This window comes from Pan troglodytes, chromosome 21 (genome assembly GCF_028858775.2).
Source record: "Pan troglodytes isolate AG18354 chromosome 21, NHGRI_mPanTro3-v2.0_pri, whole genome shotgun sequence".
In the NCBI taxonomy this organism is placed as follows: Eukaryota; Metazoa; Chordata; class Mammalia; order Primates; family Hominidae; genus Pan; species Pan troglodytes.
In genome coordinates this window covers 57,209,862-57,235,630 of record NC_072419.2, presented here as the reverse complement: position 1 = coordinate 57,235,630, position 25,769 = coordinate 57,209,862, and the positions used below count along the sequence as shown (strand labels likewise).

The 25,769-nt window shown below is 42.4% G+C and overlaps 3 protein-coding genes across 8 annotated transcripts in view; 2 read left to right on the top strand and 1 right to left on the bottom strand.

Moving 5' to 3' along the window:
• The window catches only part of DPM1 (dolichyl-phosphate mannosyltransferase subunit 1, catalytic), a 29,054-nt gene extending 15,653 nt beyond the window's left edge, over positions 1-13,401 (top strand). The window contains exons 6-10 of one of the 2 annotated variants that reach the window (XR_010154286.1): positions 3,356-3,451; positions 4,513-4,581; positions 9,191-9,305; positions 10,220-10,426; positions 13,281-13,401. Coding sequence is in view for 1 of the 2 variants with exons in the window: in XM_001168296.8 (XP_001168296.1) it covers positions 3,356-3,451; positions 4,513-4,581; positions 9,191-9,305; positions 10,220-10,324 (385 nt within the window). In the remaining variant the exon portion in view is untranslated. Of the gene's footprint in view, positions 1-3,355; positions 3,452-4,512; positions 4,582-9,190; positions 9,306-10,219; positions 10,587-13,280 lie in introns of those variants that run through there. The other variant, XM_001168296.8, reaches the window with a different exon arrangement.
• Positions 355-25,599, bottom strand: LOC104003620 (uncharacterized). The gene is made up of 4 exons (XM_063802818.1): positions 25,533-25,599; positions 14,407-14,760; positions 14,012-14,086; positions 355-1,133 (listed from the first exon to the last, which is right to left on the bottom strand). Exons 1-3 carry the CDS (start codon positions 25,597-25,599, stop codon positions 14,013-14,015), a joined length of 495 nt encoding a protein of 164 aa, XP_063658888.1. The 3' UTR covers positions 355-1,133; position 14,012.
• Positions 14,024-25,769, top strand: part of ADNP (activity dependent neuroprotector homeobox) — a 41,111-nt gene continuing 29,365 nt past the window's right edge. For 2 of the 5 annotated variants that reach the window (XM_016938132.4, XM_016938134.4), the window contains exons 1-2: positions 14,024-14,635; positions 16,651-16,825. The gene's annotated coding sequence lies outside the window, so the exon portion shown is untranslated. Of the gene's footprint in view, positions 14,636-16,650; positions 16,826-17,313; positions 17,377-25,769 lie in introns of those variants that run through there. The other 3 variants (XM_063803108.1, XM_016938135.4, XM_016938136.4) reach the window with 3 other exon arrangements.

The window sequence follows — 25,769 nt, the reverse complement described above, 5'->3', positions numbered from 1 at the left end:
ATTAGCCAGGCACAATGGCATGTGCCTGTAGTCCCAGCTACTCAGGCGGCTCAGGTGGGAGGATGACATGAGCCCAGGACTTCAAGGCTGCAGTGAGCTATGATCATGCCTCTGCATTCTAGTCTTGGTGACCCTGAGACAGAGTGAGACCTTGTCTCTAAAATATTTATCTGTATAGATAGTAGACACACACACACACACACAACACACATTTGAGACTAAATGATGTATTTTAGGAGTCCTGAGGAGCAAATCAACAGGTAGTTCGTTATCTGAATTCTTTCAGACCACAGAAGAAGGTGGAAGATGGCTTCTCTGATAAATGGAATTAAGCCTTGAGTTATTAGAATAAAACACCGTGAACAAAAGAGTTTATTCCAAGAATGCCAGAATGGCTCATTATTGGTAATCACTTATAATTCATTCATTATGTTAACAAAGTAGTGTGGTTAAGTCTGTAGATGCTAAAGGAGATATTATTTACTACCATTTTCTAGTTAAAACTTTAAGAATAGAAGGAAACCTCTTAAGCATAATAAAAATAACCCAGTCCTAATACAAATGTCACACCAAATAGTGAAATGCTGAATCATTTCCAATACATGCATTAATACAGGCATGCTAGCTATCATTAAACATGGAAATGTTAATACAATAAGACAAGAATTTAGTTAAATGTTAGTAAAATATACACAATTATATTTGTTTGTAGGCAATATAATTAAATTCTTAGCCCAAAAGACCACAAAACCTCTGTGAATAAGATTTTGGAAGCTGTTCTGAGTTTAAGCTAGATACATAAAAACAGAATCAGATTATTGTCCCTCCAGTTCAGGGAGTTCAGGGAGTTCCCACTAACATCTAGGGAAAAATCCAAGTTCCTTCCCTTGTCCCTCAAGCCCCTATGTGTTTGTTGGCCCCTGCCTCCCTTTCTGACCTCTGCCTTGTGCTCCTTCCTTTTTGCTTTCCATGCCATAAGCATGCTTCTGAGTTCACAGAGTTCCATTTTCCTTTGCCTGAAATGCTGTTTCCATGCTCCTTGATGACCATCTGCTGCTCATCCTTCAATCTCTGCGTAAAGTCACCTTAGACCTTTTTTGGTTATATCTCCAGTATACAAAAGCCTCTTTAACCTGTAGAATAGAAAATGGGCAAAAAGGTACAAACAGACCATCTATAGAAGAAATCCAAATGGCTAATAAAAGAAGACGTTCTTCCTGGGATGTAGTCAAGGAAATAAACATAAAATAACTGTGTGTGACCATTTTATTATCCATTAGTTTAACAAAGTTAAAAACTTTTAGAGCAGTAATATCCAGTACCAATAAGATGGTAAAAAATGGACACACAAATATTGCTGAAGGAAGTATAAGTTGCTATAACCCTTTTGGAAAATATGTGTTCAAATTTGGGAAAATATGTGTTAGAATTAAAAATACTCAGGCTTGGCCGGGCGCGGTGGCTCACGCCTGTAATCCCAGCACTTTGGGGGGCCGAGGCGGGCGGATCACGAGGTCAGGAGATCGAGACCATCCTGGTGAACACGGTGAAACCCTGTCTCTACTAAAAATACAAAAAAATTAGCCAGGCATGGTGGTGTGCACCTGTAGTCCCAGCTACTCAGGAGGCTGAGGCAGGAGAATGGCATGAACCTGGGAGGCGGAGCTTGCAGTGAGCCAAGATCACGCCACTGCACTCCAGCCTGGGCGACAGAGCGAGACTCCGTCTCAAAAAAAAAAAAAATACTCAGGCTTCATTTGGGCAATTCCAGTATATTCCATTTTGGGGAGTCTAAGCAGTAATACATTTATAAAAACGTTTATTGTGACCAGGCACAGTGGCTCATGCCTGTAATCCCACACTTTGGGAGGCTGAGGCGGGTGGATCATGAGGTCAAGAGATTGAGAGCATCCCGGCCAACATGGTGAAACCCCGTCCCTACTAGAAATACAAAAAATTAGCCAGGCATGATGGCACTCGCCTGTAGTCCTAGCTACTTGGGAGGCTGAGGCAGGAGAATCACTTGAACCCGGGAGGTGGAGGTTGCAGTGAGCCGAGATGGCGCCATTGCACTCCACCCTGGCAACAGAGCGAGACTCCATCTAAAAAAAACAAAACAAAACAAAAAAAGTTTATTGTAGCACTGTTTATTGTGGTTGAGAGCGTAGGGCACCATGGAAACAACCACAGAGGTGTGTGAGTTGAATATTCTATGAAGTAGTTTTGCAATTATTAAAAAGAATGGGAAAGAGCTCTCTTGACCTGTAGGGATGTCTATGATTCCATGATTTGCATTGTTTTTGTTTTGAGATGGAATCTCACTCTGTCATGCAGGCTGGAGTGCAGTGGCGCAGTCTCAGTCACTGCAACCTCCACGTCCCGGGTTCAAGCAGTTCTCCTGCCTCAGCCTCCAGAGGAGCTGGGAATACAGGCACGTGCCACTACACCTGGCTAATTTTTGTATTTTTAGTAGAGACAGTTTCACTATGTTGGCCAGGCTAGTCACAAACTCCTGACCTCAAGTGATCCACCTGCCTAGGCCTCCCAAAGTGCTGGGATTACAGGCGTGTGCCACCACATCTGACCCCATGATATGTATTGTTAACTGACAGAAACCAGGTCACAAAATGTACTTTTTTTGCATCCCAATTTTGTAAATGCAACCAAAAATCCTAGGGGTGTATGTTTGTCTTTATCTTTCTCTAGGCAAAGAAAAGTGTGGCAGGACATCAGGCTGTTTTTAGTATTATTTGCTTCAAAGAAGGCGAGAACAGAATGGAAGGGTATTGGGAAAATTAATTATTTTAATTTGAGAGACAAGGTCTTCCATTGTCACCCAGGCTGGAGTACAGTGGCACAATCACAGATCACTGCAGCCTGAACCTCCCTGGCTCAAGCCATCCTCCCATTGCAGCCTCCCAAATAGCTGAGACTAAAGGCATGTGCCACTGTGCCCGACTAATTTTTTTTTTTTTTTTGAAATGGAGTCTCACTCTTGTTACCCAGGCTAGAGTGCAGTGGCGTGATCTCAGCTCACTGCAACCTGCCTCCTGGGTTCAAGTGATTCTCTGCCTCAGCCTCCTGAGTAGCTGGGATTACAGGCACCCGCCACCGCGCCAGGCTAATTTTTATATTTTTAGTAGAGATGGGGTTTCACCATCTTGGCCAGGCTGGTCTTGAACTCCTGGCCTCGTGATCCACCCGCCTTGGCCTCCCAAAGTGCTGGGATTACAGGCGTGAGCCACTGCACCCAGCCTGTGTCGACTTCTCTTAAAAGTTTTGTTTGTGTAGCTCATGAAAATGACTGTTGAAAGCTCAGTGGCTTTTTCTAATTGACAGCTAATTTATTCTACAGGAAGCAAAAGGAGGGTAATTTTGATATTGTCTCTGGAACTCGCTACAAAGGAAATGGAGGTGTATATGGCTGGGATTTGAAAAGAAAAATAATCAGGTAGGTACATGTGTTACAACTTCTTTATTAGTATAACTACTGGAAATGTATTCATAGCAAGTATTTGGATTAGCTATCATGCTGCCTGGGATTTGTGGGATCAGGTTATAACTTCCAGTAAATACTCCCAGATAGTTTCTTACAGTTTTTCCTGTGATTAGAGCCTGGATGTTTTTTATTAAGGAAAAATCAGCATAAACCTTTGGACCTTTGGTAGAAATGGTCTCATTCAGCAAAAGTTACTGTACTGGACCTTCAGTTTTAATTTATGTGACCTGTTCCATACTTTTGGACTAAGTATGTAGGGTTTCTCCCCATAATTATAGTGTAATTTTAATTAAGATTGATTTCAGACAGACCGGGGTTAAAGTCTTAACTCACTGCAACCTCTGCCTCCTGGGCTCAAGCAATTCTCCTGTCTCAGCCTCCCGAGTAGCTGGGACTGTGGACCTGCACCACCATGCCTGGCTAATTTTTGTTTCATAGAGATGGGGTTTCACCATGTGGCCCAGGTTGCCCTTGAACTCCTGAGCTCAGGTGATCTGCCTGCCTCAGCTTCCCAGTAGCTGGGACTGCAGGCACGTACCACCATGCCCAGCTAATATATATAATATGAATTATATATGAATATATATGTATATAATATGAATATATATGAATATATAATATGAATATATATAATATGTATATGAATATATAATATGAATATATATATGAATGTGTGTATATTATATGAATGTATTTATATATATATATATATATATATATTCACTTTTTTTTTGTAGTGATGGGGTTTTGCCATGTTGCCCAGGCTGGTCACTCCTGGGCTCAAGTGATCCACCCATCTTGGCCTCCTGGGATTACAGGTGTGAGCCACCGCGCCTAGCCAGGTCTCCTTTCATTGACTAAAAATTTCTATTTTGTTCTAGATAAATAACATTTTTATGAAATTAATGTTACATTTATGAAATTAGTATAGCATTTTAACACTGTTCTTTGATGTGTTTCTCTTGTTTATAAATTGTATTTTGTAAAGAAAATCTGATTGTTTTATTTGGCAGCCGTGGGGCCAATTTTTTAACTCAGATCTTGCTGAGACCAGGAGCATCTGATTTAACAGGAAGTTTCAGGTACAGTGAAAATTTCCACTACTTTTATATAACTTCTTGGCTAACTTTCTTTACAATGGATATTTTAAAGAGACACTTTACATTTCTACCTTGTTTTTATTCTGGGATACTAAAAAGGCAGACTAAAATTCCTAGAAGTTGCTAATGAAGCCTAAACATCTCAAGGAGACATATTGTGCTTTTCCTTTAAAAAGCTGAAGGCAGTTAGGTTTGTGTGCTTGTTAACATTAGTATTAAGGCTCAACTGCTCTTTGGAATGTTGCTATTACTGATAATCTGTTCCAAAGAATAGCATGTACTTAATTTTCTGCATTTCATATGAATACTTACACCATTGTCTACAGAAAAGGTTAAACTCTTTAATATTTATATAGAGCTCTCTCAGTTACCTTGTTCTCCATATGTTTGAGGAAATTTTTGTTGTTCAATTTGGACAAAGCTTCGGTCCCTCTGAGTTTTGCGTGTCTGTTTCTGGGTGTATGGGGTGGTGGTCTAGATTTGCTGTAGTAGATGTGAGCTGCTTTGTGTGACTCACCATGGCAAATGACAAAACTTGCCAGATTTTTTTTTTTTAATCTCTGAAACTATAAAATGCCCCTGCATCTACTTTAGTGACCCCCAAGCCCCCCAAACATTACTTAATAATTTCTACTAGTTGATACTTTTTTCCACTAAATAATGTTGATTCTTGGGTCCTTTGCTTAATGCAGGAAAATCTAGGTCCTTAAATGTGGGAATTGACACGCACACACACACACACACCCACACACACACACACACACACACACACAAATTAGGACCTGGCTGTTGACAGTCAAAAAGAAAAATGAAGCCTCTCTAGAACTAAAAAGCAAATAGACTGGAGAGCTGAACTTGGGGATGAAAGAGAGGGGAGGCTATACCCTAAGGCTAAAGAGTCATTTGTGATATGATTAAGATCTCTGATTGCGGATGGGCGTTGGCTGGTGGATGGGCAGTGGCTTGCGCCTATAATCCCAGCACTTTGGGAGGCCGAGGCATGTGGATCACTTGAGGTCAGGAGTTTTAAGACCAGCTTGGGCAACGTGGCGAAATCCTGTCTACTAAAAATACAAAAATTAGCCAGGTATGGTGACGTGCGCTTGTAATCCCAGCTACTCAGGAGGCTGAGGCAGGAGAATCACTTGAGACCCAGAGGCAGAGGTTGCAGTGAGCCGAGATTGCGCCACTGCACTCCAGCCTGGCGACAGAGGAAGACTGTCAAAAAAAAGCCAGGCATTGTGGCTCACACCTGTAATCCCAGCACTTTGGGAGGCCTAGGCAGGTGAATCACAAGGTCAGGAGATCGAGACCATCCTGGCTAACAGTGAAACCCTGTCTCTACTAAAAAATACAAAAAATTAGCCAAGTGTGGTGGTGGGCCTGTAGTCTAAGCTACTTGGGAGGTGGAGGTTGCAGTGAGCTGAGATCGCACCACTGCACTCCAGCCTGGGCAGTAGAGTGGGACTCCGTCTAAAAAAAAAAAAAAAGATCTCTGATTGCCATGTGGCAACAATGCAAAGAATAGTGGCACTCACAAAATCTCTGTACAGCGGGAAGGGCCAGTGTGGATTTCACAGGCCACAGTTTTGATGGTTTTGAATAAAAACCTAGGGTAACTGGTAACTAGTTGTGAAGATAGAGGCTGTGAAGAAAAACACAGCAGGGAGAGGAATGGGGTGAGGGTGGTTTGCTGCATCAGAACCATACAAGGATTAGTGGAGGGGATGGGGGTTGAAGGATGGCCTGGGAGTTCTGGATTTTCATGTATTGACAGCAATGATTAGCTGTGTTCTGTATAAATGACAGAGCAGCCAAACAGACAAAAGTGAACCTGTTAATTGCACAATTTTTTTTTTCTTTTTTCTGAGACAGGGTTTCGTTCTTGTTGCCCAGGCTGGAGTGCAATGGCGCGATCTTGGCTCACCACAACCTCCGCCTCCCAGGTTCAAGAGATTCTCCTGCCTCAGCCTCCCGAGTAGCTGGGATTACAGGCGTGCGCCACCATGCCTGGCTAATTTTGTATTTTTAGTAGAGATGGGGTTTCTCCACGTTGGTCAGGCTGGTCTTGAACTCCCGACCTCAGGTGATCCTCCTGCCTCCGCCTCCCCAAGTGCTGGGATTACAGGCATGAGCCACTGCACCCAGCCCAAAAAATTTTTTAAATAGGCTGGGCGCGGTGGCTCACGCCTGTAATCCCAGCACTTGGGGAGGCCGAGGCAGGTGGATCACAAGGTCAGGAGATCGAGACCATCCTGGCTAACATGGTGATACCCCGTCTACTAAAAATACAAAAAATTAGCCGGGCATGGTGGCGGGCACCTGTAGTCCCAGCTACTCGGGAGGGTGAGGCAGGAGAATGGTGTGAACCTGGGAGGCGGAGCTTGCAGTGAGCCGAGATTGCCCTGCACTCTAGCCTGGGCGACAGAGTGAGACTCTGTCTCAAAAAAAAAAAAAAATTTTTTTAATAGTTAAATCTCATTGTCTTCTCATAAGAGTGGTGGTTTCTTAAATACATGCATTAAAGTTCATTTGTCGCTAGACAAAGCCCATTTTTGTCATTAAATCCCTAGATTTAGGAAGAAGGTGCTTTTTACAAAATAAGAAAAGGAATCCTGGAAAGGCTACAGTCAATATAAAGCCATTTAATAGCATAGACCACCTGGATCCTAATCGCATTTATGGGATTATATGGCTTCATGTAACATTTTATTTTACTAGCCACAGTGTTAAAGTTACCATGTGGATGGGGAGGAAGGAGGTGGCAGTGAAAAGAAATATCTTAGAAAATGATTCTTAAGGGGAATAAAGCAACTCTTAAAGAGAGGAAATATTTCATAGCCTAATCCCAATTTTAAAGGTAATGCTGGCTGGATGTGGTGGCTCACACCTATAATCCCAGCACTTTTGGGAGGCCAGTGATGGAGGATATCTTGAGCCCAGGAGTTTAAGACCCCAGCTCTGGCAACATAGTGAGTCTCCATCTCTACAAAAACTAAAATAATAATAATAATAATAATAATAATAATAACTTAAAAAGTTATTCTAAGTTATTTAGCAAATATTTAATGGCCTTTCTTGCTTAGCCTGGCATGGTGGCACATGCCTGTAGTCTCAGCTACTTGGGAGGCTAAGGTAGGAGGACCTTTTGAGCCTGGAAAGTTGAGACTGCAGTGAGCCATGGTTGTGCCACTGTACTCTGGGCAACAGAGTGAGACCTTGTCTCCAAAAATACAAATATATAAATAAAGGTAATGCGGAAACATAGTCCCATCAGTATCATAGTTCTTCCCACCCCACAATCCCAGTGCTCCCTCGCCTAACAGCATCTGACATATTATATATCTTCATTGAGTTTTTAAGTTCACTTCTTAACCCCAAAACATAAAAAAAAAACCTGAAACCCAGTACATTGGTCAATAAATATTTATTATTGAATAAATATTGCTACCATCAGATTCTCCTCTCTCCATATTTATTCCAAATTGATTCCTTTGAATCCTTAAGGAAACTATGTGGATAAAGGATTGCACACACTAAGCTGTCAGGTTCTTCTAAGGGCTGTGCTGTCCTATACCCACTTCATAGTCAAAAGATAAGGTCGCCTTAGAAGTCTGAGGGGAAAAAAATGTGGATTCAGGGTGAAACCCTGAGGCACAGTAGGTCCAGATGGCCTTAACTTTGAAGAGAACAAAGTTACACCAAACTGCCTCTTCTTGCTTTCTCCCCTCTCCCCACAAAAAAAGGTAGAAATTGCTGCCTCCCTATGAACTGAGACACTGATCTTTAAAAAAAAAAAAAAAAAAAAAAAGTGTGACTCTGAAAATACGGAGCTCCCTGCTATTTAGTTACTGAAGAAAGTGCTTGGGTTTACCCACTGGACTGCCCAACTCCGCTGTCTTTGTAAATCTGGTGTTTGGCCTGCAGTCCATCTAAAGTTAGGCTGCACATTCACCCACTGTTAAGTGTCTAACTGTGACCTCAACTGGTGATAGGTGAATCCCACCAGGATTGTTTCTATCCTGTGATGCCTCGTTCCTGTTTTAACCTAGCTTCCCAAGCTCATCCTAGAGCAACTTAGTTTATCCTGGGGAATTTATAAAGGAAATCATGAGAAATCAAAACTCATCATAAACATTTATTGGAAAATGACTGTGAATTATGAGGTTCTTTCTTGTCATCTAATATATATAGTTGCTTCATGATCATCTGTCCACCCTGTTGTTTCAATATTTGGAACAGTTTCTTTCAACTTTAAATTTTAGGGAAATCTTAAATAATGGATGGTTCTGCATCAAATGATTCATTTTACTGTATTTCACTAATTTCTGATAGTATGGTGGGAAAATAATTCTATAAAAGATACTGAGAATTCATTTTCACAATTATTCTAAGTTATTTAGCAAATATTTAATGGCCTTTCTTGCTTAGGACAAATGTATCATAATCATCAAGTGTGCGAGCTTTTCTGTTTACCAATGGCCAGTGAAAGTTTTAGGCTTTATACATACGAGTGAACTCTTTGAAAGGTCAGGATACATAGGCATGTGTATTTATCCAGAAGTTGATATATATTTTTAATTTCTTACAGATTATACCGAAAAGAAGTTCTAGAGAAATTAATAGAAAAATGTGTTTCTAAAGGCTACGTCTTCCAGATGGAGATGATTGTTCGGGCAAGACAGTTGAATTATACTATTGGCGAGGTATGCAACTGATGCTAAATAGTGTGTCATGTTCCTGGTAAAGGAGCAGTAAGGTTTAGAATTTTTATAATAAAAAGTTTAACTTTCATAACTGCTAAATTGTGGAGGTCTTCTAGTTGTTTAGAATATTCATGCACAAAGGGTAAAAATTCATATTAGTACATTTGAACAGTAAGATTTAAAACATTAACAGTCAGCATTCTCTTTTAAATAATTAAAAGTTCCTGGTACTTTCTCAATCCTAGCCCTTTGTTCTAACTAATCAGCATTATGGACTGAGTCTCTTTGCTTCTTTTCCTTTTGTCACCGCCAGTGACCACCATACTTTAAAATGAATGATGAGTTCCATATGTCCATTTCCTGTTAGTAAGTGAAGACCAGGAATTACAGAGCAAGGAGGTGGTGATCTGTAATATTTAGGGCTAGTTAGTGAGCTCTTAGGGTAGGGAAGACTCTCCTCATTTAATAGTAAAACTCTTATTCAGAGCAAGAAAATAGCTATGGAATGTCACTTCTCTTGTGGAAGTTACAAGCTATTTTACTTAATGCTAAACCATTGTAGCTAAATTTGACAAATGAAAAATCTACGCACAAGGCCATTTTACTTTTGGAGTATAATTTTTCCTTGAAATGCAAACTGAAACTTGAGTAAACCAAGGTAATACCTAGAATCAGTGCTTTTTAAACAGTTGCAGATTTGGTTCATGTGACCTATCTTTAGATAATGCATGTTTAATTTTAAAGACTTGGAGATACACACAGTTGCTTTCATAATCCCCTAATTTTATACTTACTTTAAGGACCTCTGTTGTAGGACTAATCCTATTTCTGTTGTGTTGGAAATGTGGTATACCGGCTAAGCTGCCTAATTGTTTTTAAAGACTAACGTTAATTTTTTTTTTTTTTTAAACTAGGTTCCAATATCATTTGTGGATCGTGTTTATGGTGAATCCAAGTTGGGAGGAAATGAAATAGTATCTTTCTTGAAAGGATTATTGACTCTTTTTGCTACTACATAAAAGAAAGATACTCATTTATAGTTACGTTCATTTCAGTTTAAACATGAAAGAAGCCTGGTTACTGATTTGTATAAAATGTACTCTTAAAGTGTAAAATATAAGGTAAGGTAAATTTCATGCATCTTTTTATGAAGACCACCTATTTTATATTTCAAATTAAATAATTTTAAAGTTGCTGGCCTAATGAGCAATGTTCTCAATTTTCGTTTTCATTTTGCTGTATTGAGACCTATAAATAAATGTATATATTTTTTTGCATAAAGTATTGCTGCCTTCATTAGAGTATGTGAATGTAGAATTTTTTACATGGGGAATAATTTGAAATAGTCTTCTTAAAAACTGGAATCATAGATCTTTATACCTAATAGATCTCAGAAGTAAGATAATGTTAACTGATGAAATGTTTATGGCTGTGTCTGTATGAATTGAAAAAGAAATACACACCTCTGCCCTTTCCTTAAAAATGTATCTCAAATTTCTTAAACTAGAAAATACATTTAGAGCCGGCATTTACAGTTCGGTTCTTTTCAGCTGTTGAATTGATGAAACATTTCATCTATCAAAGCAGGTCTATTTAAAATGCATATTGTGAATTGGGAAACAATTTGACAGCAGTTGATTACATAGCCGTTTTTTTCTCTTTTGAGCAATAACCTCTATCAGTAAGGAAAAATATTAATGACACTGAGGCAGAAACTTAGCTGCTACAGTAATTTTTAAACATCTTACTGAATTATATAACAATTTTTTTCTCAAAAGACTTGTTTTCATATTATTTAAAGACCCTCAGCAAAGCTCACATCCCTACTAATTTGAAAAATCTCTGCCTTAAGCTCTTCTCTCCATTTAGAAAAGTGTTCTGCCAGTTAAAATTTGGGCTAAGCTATCCAATAAAGCCAGGGCAAATATTATGTTTACCCACTTTCTCTAAAGTAGGTATTTCAGAAGAGATCAGTTAATTTCTAACTGTAGCATAGGTTATGGTCATGTAGTATCTTTTAAAATTTGAGTAAGGGCATGCTTTGAGCAAGTAAGTTTAAGTTGACTTTCTTCTGGAAATAAAAGAAAGAGGTGTCTCTAAATTATTTATTGAACAGTATTCCTAATTACTACATTTTCCTGGCTTAATTTGGCTGCTGAAGAAATTGAGGCCCGGCACAATGGCCCATGTCTATAATCCCAGCACTTTGGGAGGCCAAGGCAAGAGGATGGCTTGAGCACAGGCATTTGAGACCAGCCTAGGGAACATAGGGAGATCCTGTCTCTACAAAAATATAAAAAAATAAGCTGGGTGTGGTGGCACTCACCTGTGGTCCCAGCTACTTGGGAGGCTGAGGTGGGAGGTTCACTTGAGTCTGGGAGGTCAAGGCTGCAGTGAGCTGTGATCATGCCTGGACAACAGAGTGAGACCCTGTCTTTTTTAAAAGAAAAAAAAAATGAAAATCTGATTTTTCATTTGCATTTCTCTCTGACAGATTCTACCAGAAATGAATCCCAGACTATAAAACCTGTGGTGTCATTTTGAACATTAAAACCACCCCCTCCCACACTTCTATAGTTGAACCCATAGTACACATTCCAATAAGGGCCACTCTTGTTCTGTTTCCCTTATGTCCAGAACTGTCCAGCTGGCCAGTGAGGGAACTGCTTTCCTTGGGGAAGAAACTTCTCTCATTCATAACAAGAAGAAAATTCATCAGTGCTTGATGTGAAATTAGTTTTAAGCTAAGATAATAGAAATGTAATATTCTCAGTTTTTTTGGAGTGGTTAGAATTTATTTTTTCTTAACCTAAACTCAAAGTTGAGTTCTCAGTGTCAAGTATGTGGAGCAGAAATTAAGTAACAACCTTAGAGAACCTAATATAGATAGTACTGCCTTCTCAGATACTCACTAGAGTAGATAATGTTTGCCTTTTAAATCTTTTTAGTTATTCACACAATCATTATCACAACACTGTCACTCTTGGAATTTACCATAGAGTATTTGAGCAGTGAAGACTCATAGCATTTGGAAGTCATTTAGAAAAGAATCTGGAATATTTAGATGCATTTTTGTAGTAAATCTGGTGCTTAAACACTGTAAAATTAAATATTTACATCTGAATCCAGCATCCCATTTTGCTTTGTAAATGAGGCCAAAGATGAAATCCAGATGTTTTCCCTTTGTATTTGTATTATCACTATATGGAATCTAAGTATATCTAAGGAAAACTAAACTTAAACTTACTTTGCTTATTTCATATTAGTTTTTAATCTGTCTTCTGCAGTGTGTAATTAGATTCTTTAGTTTTCTGAATCAAATGCTTTGCCCCAACCCCTTTTTCCACGACTTTTTTCAGCTGTTTTCCCTTGAAATACTGACTTGGCTTTTAAAGATACATTTTATCACAATTGCAGAAATGTGTTGTATAAAAGTTTGTTAAACAGGGCTAACTGAAGTCTTAGATGTTGAACAGCTATGTGTAACCACAATTTATACTACTTGCAGCGAACTCAGATTATTTTCGGATGTTAAGTATGGCTTGAAACTATGTTAACTTGAAATGTAAAGAAACAGCAAAAGACAGGTGTATTTACCTAAAGATCACATATTAAGGAAACAGGCTTGGTTAATTCCTCACTATTGACATCTATTACTTGTCAATACATTTAACCAACCAATGATACTTTAAATCATAATGTTACTTTGAACAACCTACTTTAAAAGGTTGGTTCAAAAATGTTGAGGAGATAATGTATTGGTTGGGATTGACCTAAATTTACAAAGCAACCATGTGCTGTCTTATGCTACCCAGATTGTGGGAGCACCAAAAGCTATGTCCCTAGGACTACAAAGTGTGTTAAGGATCTTGCAGAGAGCCAATGCCCCTATTGGCAACATCACTTCTCATCCTTAAGTTTCACCAGTTGGGTGGCCTCAAGGCACTAGGATTCCCTTTTTTTTTTTTTATTCAGGTCAAAGAGAAGAGTCCATCACTGTGACTGGGAAGAATGTCAAGTCACAGGGTAACGGCGGACCTTAATAAAATCTCGGCCCCTCTGCACCGAATACCCCACCAGGAAGGGCTAAGGCATCCATGGGGTTGTGTCTCATCTCAAGTCGCTGTGTGAAGCACGAGGCCCTCACACCTCATTTAAGGCAGGAGGCGTCAGGGGCGACCGGCCAGGTGTCCCGGCGCCTTCCGGCCGCTTCTCAGCCGTGGAAGCGCGGGCATCTGAGCACGTGGAGCCGCCCCAGGCCGCCCCGCACACCCCTCCCGCCAGATGTAGTCCAGGCCCAGCTGGGCCCGCGCAGGGATCCCCAGCACGGCCACCTGACTGAGTGCTGGGCGTGCTGCGGCCCGCTGCTTCTGCCTCCGCCGCCGGCGCTGCGGCCAGAGGAAGGCGCCCGCCGAGCACACGGGCCCCGGGAGCGCACTGCGGCCATTATCCGCGGCGCCTCCTAGTGGGTCAATGGCAAATCCGCCTGGTTCTCGCGAGAGCTCCCCCCTCAGTGGGGATTATATAATTTCCCTCAAGTGGGGGTGGGGGTGCTGAGAGCACCCTCCCTCAGGAAAAGTTAGGTGCAAGCAGGGGTGGGAGTAAGAGGAACCCCCGCTGGGGAAAAGGGGGTTAGGGGTGCTGTCCCCACTGCCTCCCCCTATTTAGCTGGACAATGAGTCCTCTTATGCTAATGAGGCACTTACGTCACTTCCGCTCTTTCTCGGCCGCCATTTTGGCTGGGGCAGGTTCGGGGACTCGGTCCGAGGCGCTTGTATTGTCTGCTGAGGGGAGACGCGGGATCAGCCCCCTCCCCCGCCCGTTGCCGCCGCCGCCTCCGCCGGCCCGGTCTCCCCTCCGCCGCCCGCCGGGATCCATGAACTGAACTCCCGCCCCCCCCCCCCCGGCCGCCGCCATCTTGTGCCCCCTCCCCCTCCCGCAGGCAGCGCTAAGGGGGATTTTGGCGTCTTCTCAGACACAGCTCCCTCTCTCGGTCCCCGCTGCTGAGGAGCGAGAGGAGCGCGGCCGCCGCCGCCCGCGCCGGTGAAGCCGCCTCTCCCACACCCTCCGTCTCCTCCCTCCGCCCCTCCTTTGTCTGCACCGCTCGACGACGCCGCCGCCGCCCGCCGCTCTGCTGCGCCCGCCGCGCCCCCCGGCAGCACCCGCGGCCGCGGCGCGAGCCGGAGTCCGCCGAGCCGGAGCGCGACGAGGCCCCGGGCGCGCCCTCCCCGCTGCCGCCACCGCCGTGCCGCCGCCATCCGCCCGCCGCCGCCGCCGCTGTCCGGCCCCCGAGCACGCCGGCCCCGCGCGCGCCTCGAGGCCGAGTCAAGGTAAGCCCGGCGCCGCCGCGCGCGGACCCGCGGCCCTGCCCTGCCTCGCCTCCCGACCCCGGCCCGCGCGGCCGCCAGTGCAGCCTGGCCCCGGGCGCGGGCGCATTGTTGTTCGCATCGCCGCCCTCCAGCCGCACACACGCTCCTTTGCACACCCCGGCGCCGACGGGTCCCCCGTCCCGGCACGGACCGCTACCCGACTCTGCTCTGGAGGTCCAGGCGCCTCCTCCTGCAGCCCGACCCCCTTCTCCGCCCCGTGAGCCCACCGAGGCCAGCAGCCTGCCTGGCCGCCCGGAGCTTTTGCAGCTAAGGGCATCTCCCCCACCCCGCCCCCAGCCAGAACCGAGCTTCTCCCATCCCTGGAACTAATCCCGTCCGCCCCCCACCCCCAAAAGGAGCCCCCCCACGCACACCCCCATGCCTTGAACCAGCCTTCTGCCAGGTCTGCCCACCCTTACCTGGGGGAGGGGGGACGGGGTTGGGGGGGGCGGGGAGCACGCATGGCATGGAGTGAAAGTCTTTGCCTCCCCTGTGCAATCCTTCTTCCCCAACCTGCCAGCTTTCCTCCTATCCTGACCACAGTTCACCACCATCCCTTTTCCCCAATCTCAGCTGCCTGGTCAGCACCTCTTTCGAACATTCTGAGCCCCAACTTTGCAGTAAGGTGGTAGAAAATGGAAATCCAGAGAGCTGCAAAAAGATTTTCTTTTAATGTAATGAATGGGGAGTAGTTTTGTGAACACCCTCGTATTCACCTCTTCTTTCCTCTGGGAGGCCTGCCTGCCTTCCCCTCCCCCCCAACCTTGATCCCTGTCTGCTGGAAAAGGCGCGATTGCTTCTCTTCCTCTTCTGCCCAAGACCAAGACTCTAGGTCTGATATCCTTTTTAGCCACACACACACACACACCCCACACACGAAGTCTTCTTAATCTTCTTGAATTTACCAGTTACTCTGGACACTTCTTGCCATAACCCCATTTCACAGACAAAGGCTTAGGAGGGAAAAAGAGCCAAACTGTTTCTGTGTTTGTCATGTTAATGATGTCCATCCCCACACACCCAGTTCCCATCCCTGATGCTTCTTGTGCCTGTATCTTGAACCTTCAGAATGAAAAAAAAAAAATCTCTTGGATAGCTTGATACAGTTTCTTTAGAAATCTGCATTGTTGCTTCTGGTTTATGGCCATGGAGAAAATACCAGCCCCCACCCAAAATGCACCGCAGCCAAGTCGGCTAAAGGCGATGAGTGTTGGAGTCAGTAGGGGGCGCATTCTCTGCACTGGGTAAGGCTGCAGAGGGGGGAAGGGCCCCCGAGCTAGAACAGGATGTGCTTCACAGCGCCTTCTACAGACCATGGGAAAATGGGCCCAGCAAGACACACTCGCACTCTTAGTTGGTGAGCTGACAGCAACATGGCGAAGGATTAAGTGAGTCAAGAGCAGTGATTTTACTTCTTTTAAAGAGCCCACCCTGCATTTTGGAAGTTTTCTCCTTTTACTTTTTCAAAACTGTTGGCCCCCAGTCCACATTTGTTCTTGACGAATCACCTTGGCACATCCTTGGTTCGGATTCCCTTCCTCTGGAGTTCTTCCACCTCAAGTTTTGAATGTGTCACCATATCTTTCCTAAGTCTGGTGGTAAAGGAGAAGGTTTGAAACAAAGTAACAGGTTTGGGGGCATAGCTGGTTAACTCCCTTCTTCATAGGCCAAATCTTTCCAATTCTTTGAGAGTTAAAAATCATTCTTGAGAGATGTTGGATTAAGTGTGTAGATGGGTGTCATGATTTGCAAAGCCTTGTTGGTAAACATCAAGCCCATGTTGGGTTCTTCATTGTCGAACTCAAGTGTTGATTGTAAAAATTTCGTTTCCCTCCAAATTTGGACTTGTAATTGCCATTCATTATCTCAGCAGCCAACCACCTTTACAAAAATGTTGATACCAGTCTTCTGTGAGCACCCACCTTCTTAGGGTGTGTTGATTTCTATAGATTTTACTCCTCTTGTTATTTCCATAGGTGTGAGATGCACAATGCGAAACCTAGGCCCCAGCTTTTACACCATGATGCGCAGGGTTGTACTTTTTGTACTGAACTGATAGGTGGCCTAGTGGTTATGCCCTGTACTACCATTTTGAGGATCTGGACTCCGTTTCCTGCCTTGCTCTTTGGACCACATTGTCAATTCACACCGGTGGGTATATTCATTTTGGAGGGTGGGAACTGCAGCAACAGGGAAGCCAGAGACTTCCTTCTCCTTGGTCACCACCAAAACCAACACTTCCAAAATTTCAGCCTAGCCACATTCCTCAAGGAACCGGTTAGAGCTGGTTGCAGTAGTGGGTTCTGAACACTTATTAACATAAGAAATTACTTACAGCTTTTTTAAGAGAAATTTTTACAGATGCTAATATTGTCATCATTTGCATTCTACACCCCTTTGTATAAAGTATAAGTATTCAGTTACTGTTACTTTGATAACCCAATCTCTAGAGTTGCTAAGCTTCTAAAAGCCTTAAATGTCTGATGAAAACATGGTTTTCCATGAACTTGTTCTTGCTACCAAAGATTGACAGTGGTTGATGTTTGTGGGTACCTTTAAGACTTTGTTACAAGTATGTTACATAAATACACCAAGATAAGTTTATGGAGAACTGAATGGGTGTATTCTTTGATACCTAGTTAACCAGTTGGTGCTTAACAGGAGAATTTTTCATTGGAGAATTGCTACCAAGTAACATTTTGGTGAGTGAAAAGGAGGCCCTTTGGTACAGGTATTTGACTAGAGACATTGCTTCTACAATTTCTTAGTCATTGTGAAAAATCACATATTTAAATGGGATTATTTAAATTTTTAAATACTGTGTAGTATTTGTAGGCAGGTATAGTTTTTATCTTTATTTGGTGTTTCATATGCAGTTATTTAAGTTCTGAAAATGAGGATATAATTTGAAGACAACTTATTTGACGGAATGTTTGAATTGAAGTTTGTTGAGGGGCTTTTGTTTGATTTAGCGAATGGATACAGTGTTGAATGATGTCCTAAGTGGTAACAGCCATTTTCCGTTAAAGGAAAACTTGCTGTGAGCTCTTAGAAAGCATGTATTCTACTGTTTCAAGGGTTTCTTGGTTTTAACAGTCAAAAAATAAGGTGAGGCCAGGTGAGGTGGCTTACGCCTGTAATCCCAAAACTTTGGGAGGCTGAGGCAGGAGAATCACTTGAGGCCAGGAGTTCAAGACCAGCTTGGGCAACATAATGAGACCCTGTCTCTACAAAAAAAAAAAAAAAAAAAAAAAAAAAGTGAAACAATTGGGCTTGAAGACTGGAATTTATAGTAGGTAAACTATATACTTCATTAAAGTATAGTAAAAGGTTCAATTAACTAGAGTGTGGGGAATGGGTATTCTGTTTAACTGAACTTTAAGTAGAAATTCCTTTTTTATCTTGGCCTTTGTTGAAAAATTTCCTGAGACTAGCTTATTAGGAGCTATATATTGAAACTAACCTCTTTGATTTTGGTTTTTATAGTTCCTGTATAGAAAATATAGGAGATTGGGCTGAAAATCTCTTAATGACCCTTGGCCCTTCCAACCTTGGAAGTCATTGATTTTATACATGCCCACTGTGAATTTGCTTTGCTTTGCTTAAGTTTATCTTTTTCTCCTTATACCAGAGTGCAGGAAGAGTTTTAATACTATTTATATTAAAATAAGAACTTCACAACCTTGAACAGATGGTTTTGGTACCACTTGCAAGTAACCAACCAGTAGGCTTTTATCAGGCAAAAATGGCTTATTATTTATATTTGATTATTAAAAGTATAGGTATATAAGGCATACTATGTGAAGTTGTTGCTTTCCTTGTAACTACTTACACGTTTTGAAAGTATTAAAAAGTTAGTATTTTGAAAACTAAAATACTCAGCAGTTTATTGATTAAATAAGATGATGCTGGCTACAAATTTTATTTTGAAAATTGCAACTTAATAAGGAAGATAAAGCTGTTTTGTAAAGGAGAAAGTAGAGATTGATACTTCATAGGGTAAAAAAAAGAAAAACTTCAGCATTTATGTTTCTTCTTTTGAGAATCATATATAAGTAACAAAATTGCATAAATTGCAATAGACCTAGGTCACTTGATTTCATAATTGGGGTGTGTGTATGTATGTACACATACATATAAAATATATGTAGGTTTTCTAGAGCTGGAAATGATTGTCATATTATTAAATACAGATGAAAAGTTCAGGTATCACGTGCAGTTTGGGGAAAGTACATTTAGTTTTGAGATGTAGTTTGGGGACAATACATCTAAGTGTAGTAAAAAAAATACTAGAATTAAACTTTATATATGTATTTTTTCCAAGTAACCTATTTAAATCTTAGTGAAATAAAGATTTTTAAAGTGATATGAAACAAAAAAATTGGAAGTTTTTATTTTACAACATTAGAAGCATTATTGTGGTTCACACCAAAGTACCCATGACTGTTGTGTAAATAAGCTACTTGTTCAACCTGGAGTTCCAAAGGACTTTTTAAAAGAGCATCATAAAGTCAGTTATGTCTTACATAAGGTAAAATAACTTTCAGTGGGAGTTTAACCTTCATTCTCTTGACTGAGAGGCATGTACATTAAGAGAAACATTGCTCCCCTATGTGTAAATAATTTAATTATAGTTGGATTCACAGAGCTTGACTTGTTATTAGCTTCGTATAAACTTAAAGTTTTTCCTCCCCTAGTTTTTGTGTGTTGTTTGTTTGTTTGTTTGAGACAGTCTTGCTCTGTCTCCCAGGCTGGGGTGCGGTGGCCCAATGTCGGCTCACTGCAACCTCTGCTTCCCGGGTTCGAGTGATTTTCCTGCCTCAGCCTCTGAGTGGTTGGGATTACAGGTGCCTGCCACAACGCTTGGTTAATTTTTGTATTTTTAGTAGAGATGGGATTTCGCCATGTTGGCCAAGCTGGTCTTGAACTCCTGACCTCAGGTGATCCGCCTGCCTTGGCCTCCCCAAGTGCTGGGATTATAGGCGTGAGCCACCGCTCCCAGCCCCTCTCCTAGTTTTGTAAGAGCTTGTGATAGTAACTGGAGTAAATGCCGTATTTTGCTGATGTACCTTACTGCCAGTTAATACCTCTATGTTGTTAGTTTGGAAACTCGGTGTTTGAAACTAGTATAAACCAAAGCCCCATGCTAATTAACTGAATTGATACTTTGAATGTAAAAGCTGTTTCTTGTTTTTACTTTGGCACTTTCCACCTTGATTGTTGAGATACTTTATTTGATAAACCATCCATGCTTTGCCCATTGTGGGTGGCCATTGTGACTTCATGGTTTTTTGTTGTTTGTCTGATCCTGTTTATTAGAAAGTGAGGAGAGGATGATTATGTTCCTTCATCCTCTCAGTGTCTTAGTACTCCCTACACCTGCGTTATGTTATGACCTACCTTTGCGATCTGCCAGTTTTGGGGTCAGCTTAAGTGAGAATTCATATTCTGCTTCACTGGAATGAGAAGGCTCTCCTCACATATTATCATGCTTCTCAAGTTGGTATATATGAGCCAACTTGATTATGTTGTGTGTGTCTGTGTGTGTGTGTGTATAGGCAGTCACAGATAAAAATTGAGCCAACTGTGGAAAGTGACAGTTTTGATTGCAGGGCACACGTTTTTATTCTAATCAATGAAAAATGCAAAATTCATATTACTGTTTTTAGTCCTGGGTCCTGTCATCTCTGTATATTAATTCAGTCCTCTGCCTTAAGGAGTTCCTTGAGATTTCACTCACAAGCTTTGGTATTATTGATCCCTACCTTGGTTCCAAGACAGCAGCTAGAGAAAGCCTGGAACCTCTCAAGAATTTCAGCAGTGTTCTAGAAATAAAGATTTAGAAAATAAGAGGAAAGCACAGACAACGTTGGATGGAGTTTACAAAGGGAAGCCTGCTCTGAATATATGCCACAGTTTTAGATTTAAGTTAAAGATTTAATTTAAAAGCATACACGTAATCTAAAAGAGTCATGCATTATTTGACCAGCTGTTAGAATTAAAAATGAATCTGCATATCCTAATACCCTCTTCAGTAAGGGTATAGATTTGTAATTGAGTCACTTAGCTGTGGGTTGTGTTTGTATGTCACTTCTCATGTGACTGTAATTACTTTAATAAGGATGCGCTGTTTAAGTGTAAAGGCCCCCTTGCTGGCCTTTATGGTATTATAGTATTGGTGGCTTGTCTGTTTTATTTTCCAAGCACTTTATAAACTATTCCCAATTTTCTCAGGACTATCCTTGTTTCACAAGTAGGGAAATCAAGGCACTACCACATACAATGATGAAATGAGCCACAGAGTATGTCTGGGCTGGTTCCCAGGCCTGTGCTTGCAACACAGGCCTTTATGGTGCTCTTGTAAGCTGTTTGGCTAATGGGGGCTCACATGAATGCTTCCCATTTCACAGTGAGGTTTTATGCTTCCATGTGAGCTTAAACCCAAGGATTCCAATGGCGTCTACATGTAAAGAAGCTAGCCACACCCCCAGCAGGGAGAGTATGGGTGTAAATTGTGCAGGTGGCAGTTAATTGGAGTAGCATATTTCTGCTGGGAAGTTAACTGTATAAGAATCTATAAAGAAACGTTGTTTATGTTCCCTTTTCTTTTCCCAGTTTTTTTAGTTTAAGACAGTCTCTCCTGAGCAGTTACTTTTTTCTTAGATAATTGCTGGCTTTTACCCTTTCTTTTTCTGAATCCTTCATGCTCCATTTAAGAGCTTGTGGAAACCTGTGCTTCAGTTGACAATCTGTAAAGCTCTGCTCTTCTGGTGGAAGCTCATGACCTGAGAACCTTTTGAGTGGTCTCTTTTGAGAAACTCCTGTCTAGTGGAAATATGGTGGAATTTATTAAAATTTTAAATTCGAATTATAAATTTAGGTTGACAGAATCCTTGCTCTTGTGAAAGAAGTGAGCTGAGACTGGGAGTATCCAAATGCAAGAAGTGCTCAGAATCCTGCTTCAAGATCAGTTACACTTAAAAACAGCAACAAGAGGATGGGTGCGGTGGCTTACACCTGTAATCCCAGCACTTTGGGAAGCCAAGGCTGGCGGGTCACCTGAGGTCAGGAGTTCGAGACCAGCCTGGCCAACATGGTGAAACCCCATCTCTACTAAAAATACAAAAGTTATCCTGGTGTGGTGGCACTCACATGTAGTCTCAGCTACTTGGGAGGCTGAGGCAGGAGAATCACTTGAGCCTGGGAGGCGGAGGTTGCAGTGAGCCAAGATGGCACCACTGCACTCCAGCCTGGGTGACAGAGTGAGACTCCGTCTCAAAAAAAAATAAAAATAAAAAACAGCAACAAAAAAAAAATGCAAATAAAACTTCTCTGAGGAAAGTGTGAAAACTTGAGCCATCAAGTGGCAAAACCTGGTACAAGAACGCTTTTGAAAAGCTACCTTCGGTGAAGCCTTGATCCTGGGAAATGGCTTCGAAAAACTTGAGAACATAGTTTAAATATTCTGTTACTCAAGAATAGTGAAAGAAATATATTTCCTATTGTGGGAAATTATTTCTGAGCAGTTTCGGTAGAGCATAAAAATGTATTATTAGGGGATCAAAATAACGTTTTATGTCATTTAAATACAAAGACTTGGCATGCTTCTGAAATAATTTATAAATGGACATATCTGCGTGTCCTCTTGTGGTGGTGTGATACATACTGGTTTTCATCCACCACGGTTCCTGGCTCATAACACCCATAACCCCATTACCATGTTTTGTTATAGGGTACGTTAGGTCTCAGAAAATAATCTCTGATCTTCTCCTGCTCTCCTTACACGTGTCCCGAGGCAAGATTCTGATCTTTACCCAGCTTTCTGATTGTAGGTCTTGAGATCCTCTCTAGAGAGAGGGTGTTGGCCCTATACCCCGGGGAAGGGAAGTAAAGTTTCCTATATGAAGCTTTTATAAAAACCCAGGAGGGCCAGGCGCGGTGGCTCACGCCTGTAATCCCAGCATTTTGGGAGGCTGGGGGCGAGCAAATCACAAGTTTAGGAGTTTGAGACCAGCCTGGCCATCGTGGTGAAACCCCATCTCTACTAAAAATACCAAAAAAATTAGCTGGGTTTAGTGGTGGGGGCCTATAATCCCAGCTTCTCAGGAGGCTGAGGCCGGAGAATTGCTCGAACCCAGGAGGCAGAGGTTGCAGTGAGGCGAGATTGCACCACTGCGCTCCAGCCTGGGGGACAGAGTGAGACTCTGTCTTAAAAAAAACAAACAAAAAACGCAGGAGGACTGGGTTCAGAGAGCTTCCAGATAGTTGAACACACCTGGAGGGTGGCGCCCCCAGAGAGGGTATGGAAGCCCAGTGCCCTTACGCATTTCTTAACCTGTACTTTTTATAATAAACCGGTAAACATAAGTGTTTCCCCAAGTTTTGTGAGATGCTCCAGCAAATTAATAGAACTCAAGGAGGGGGTCTTGGGAACCCCAGCTTGAAGCGTCAGTCAGAAGTTCTGGAGGCCCAGACTTGGAGTCTGAAGAAGGAGAGAGCAGTTTTGGGGACTGAGCCCCCATCTTGTGGAATATGACACTATACCCAGGTAGACAGTGTCAGAACCAAATTAGAAGATACTCAGCTGGTGTCCGCTGCTTGGGAAAAAACCCCACACGTTTGGTCACAGAAGACAACTTCACGACTTCTGTGTGGTGTGAGGGCAGAGGAAAAACACAGTTTGAGAGTTTTCCCCTAAAGCACCCCTTAAGGGCTACTTGTGAATTATTTCCCTTTTTTACATTGATCTTAAGCCAGATTGTCCACTTACAGTGACAGCAAGTGGCTGTATGCCTGTGGAGTTCTTATGTAGGCAGTGGAGTGCTAGAATCACTCTTTATGCTGTGTCCCTGCCTTGCTGCAATACCTGTTTAGAGTGAAGTAAACTGGGAAGTGCTCCTCACCTCACACTCTCCCTAAATCTAAATTGGTATATTATAAAGTATCCTCAGTCTGTTTTTCTTGTTTAAGTACCGAGGCATCTTCCCCCGCTTTCAAATACAATTTTAGGTGAACTCTTAAATTGATGAAGGGTCAGGGGGCCAGACCTCTGGCTGCCCAGCTTTCACCTTGTCCCTCAGGCATCATCTTCCCTCTATTTGTATACATATCTTAAACTCTTAGAGGAGTTCAGCCTGAAAACAACTGGTTCTACTGGTGTACTGGAAATTCTGGTGGTCACTGCTAGAATTCTTGCCTGAAATCTGAATACGGAAAGTATCAGGATAAGCAGCAACACAGTAGCAGTTTTCCAGTTGTGGGCACCAGTCTTGTAGTCTGAAAATCTTCCTAAAAGACCAGTGACTCCACATATTTTTTAAAACATAAGATACGCAAAATCTAGATGACACCTTTATGTTTCTACATAACTGTAAGTCACCTGGGTTTATTTAAGATAGTTGCAGATGTTCAGTTGCCTAAATATTTTAAGTGTCACTGAGCTTGTAAAGTTAAGAATATGCAAACCTGAGTATGAATGGCTCACACAGATGTAAAATATTGTATAAAAACACTACTGTGCATGATGCATTGTAATGTGTACAGGAACAGATGTTGTTATGGCAACCACATCTGATTCTCAGTCATAATAGTTTGAGCTTTTTGGAGAGGTTATGCCCTGGTGTGAACTCAGAATTTTGAAACTGATTATTTTAGTATCTCATCTGGTTTAAGGTGATAATGGTAACTGACTTAAGCATTAACTTGCATCATCTCATTTAATCCTTCTGCCATTAAAACAATGAGATAGTGTCCTTCTGCTTATCCCATAAGAAAACAGACCTCTAGAGGTTAAATAACATGTGTAGGATCACAAAGCTTGTAAGTGGCAGAGCAAGGATTTAAATACAGATCTGTCCAACTGTAGGGTGGACCACTGCATCTTTATTTTCTAGCGAAGAAAAGCTTTACTGTGCTATGTCACCCTACCTCTTGTTAAGGAGGTTTGAAGTTATAAGGTACAAATTTTTTACATATGGCTGATAGGTAAGTTTTTGTCCAGGAAAATAGTATTATTAGCACAAATTTTGACTTAGGCTATAAGCTTCACCTGTGAACCTTTTCTTTTCCCCTCGTTTTACTCTCACCCCAGTATCCTATTAATCTCATACCTAAGGCAGTGATGGTTTCTCAGACCTCTTAGATTGAGAAGATGTGGCATGGGTGTAAGGTCCCTCAGGTAATTCTGAGGGTTGGGTAGGTCTGGTATCTACTCTTTTACTTAATTGACTTCCTCCAGGCTTTTTTTTTTTTTAATGGAGTCCAGGCTGGAGTGCAGTGGCGCAATCTCAACCTCTGCCTCCTGGGCGCAAGAAATTCTTCTGCCTCAGCCTCCCGAGTAGCTGGGATTACAGGCGCTGGCCACCACACCCAGCTAATGTTTGTATTTTTAGTAGAGATGGGTTTCACCATGTTGGTCAGGCTTGTCTCAAACTCCTGACCTCAAGTGATCTGCCTGCCTTGGCCTCCCAAAGTGCTGGGATTACAGGCATGAGCCACCGCTTTCTTTTTCTTTCTTTCTTTCTTTTTTTTTTTTTTTGGAGGTGGAATCTCGCTCTGTTGCCCAGGCTGGAGTGCAGTGACTGCAACCTCCGCCTCCCGGATTCAAGCAATTTTTCTGCCTCAGCGTCCTGAGTAGCTGGGATTACAGGCGCACGCCACCACGCCCGGCTAATTTTTGTATTTTTAGTAGAGACGGGGTTTCACCATATTCGCCAGGCTGGTCTCGAGCTCCTGACTTCGTGATCTGCCCATCTTGGCCTCCCAAAGTGCTGGGATTTCAGGCGTGAGCCACCACGCCCGGCCTGGATTAATCCTCTTAAAGTGCCATTAGAATCATGTCCCTTCTGTACTTCGTTACCTGCAGCATCTCCTCGGTGCCTACCAGACATGGCAGCAGACTCCAGCTTCACATTCAAGATCCCCATCCTATCCTCACCCTGCCTTTCCAGTCATGTCGTTCCTTGTTACTCAGAAGCTTGACATAGCAACCATTCTGACTCAGTGGAGTTGAGCAAGAAGTTCCTAGAACACCTTGCTTTCCGGCCTCTGGAACTGCGCCAGAAGTCTTTTGCAGTAAATGCAGATTCTTCACCTA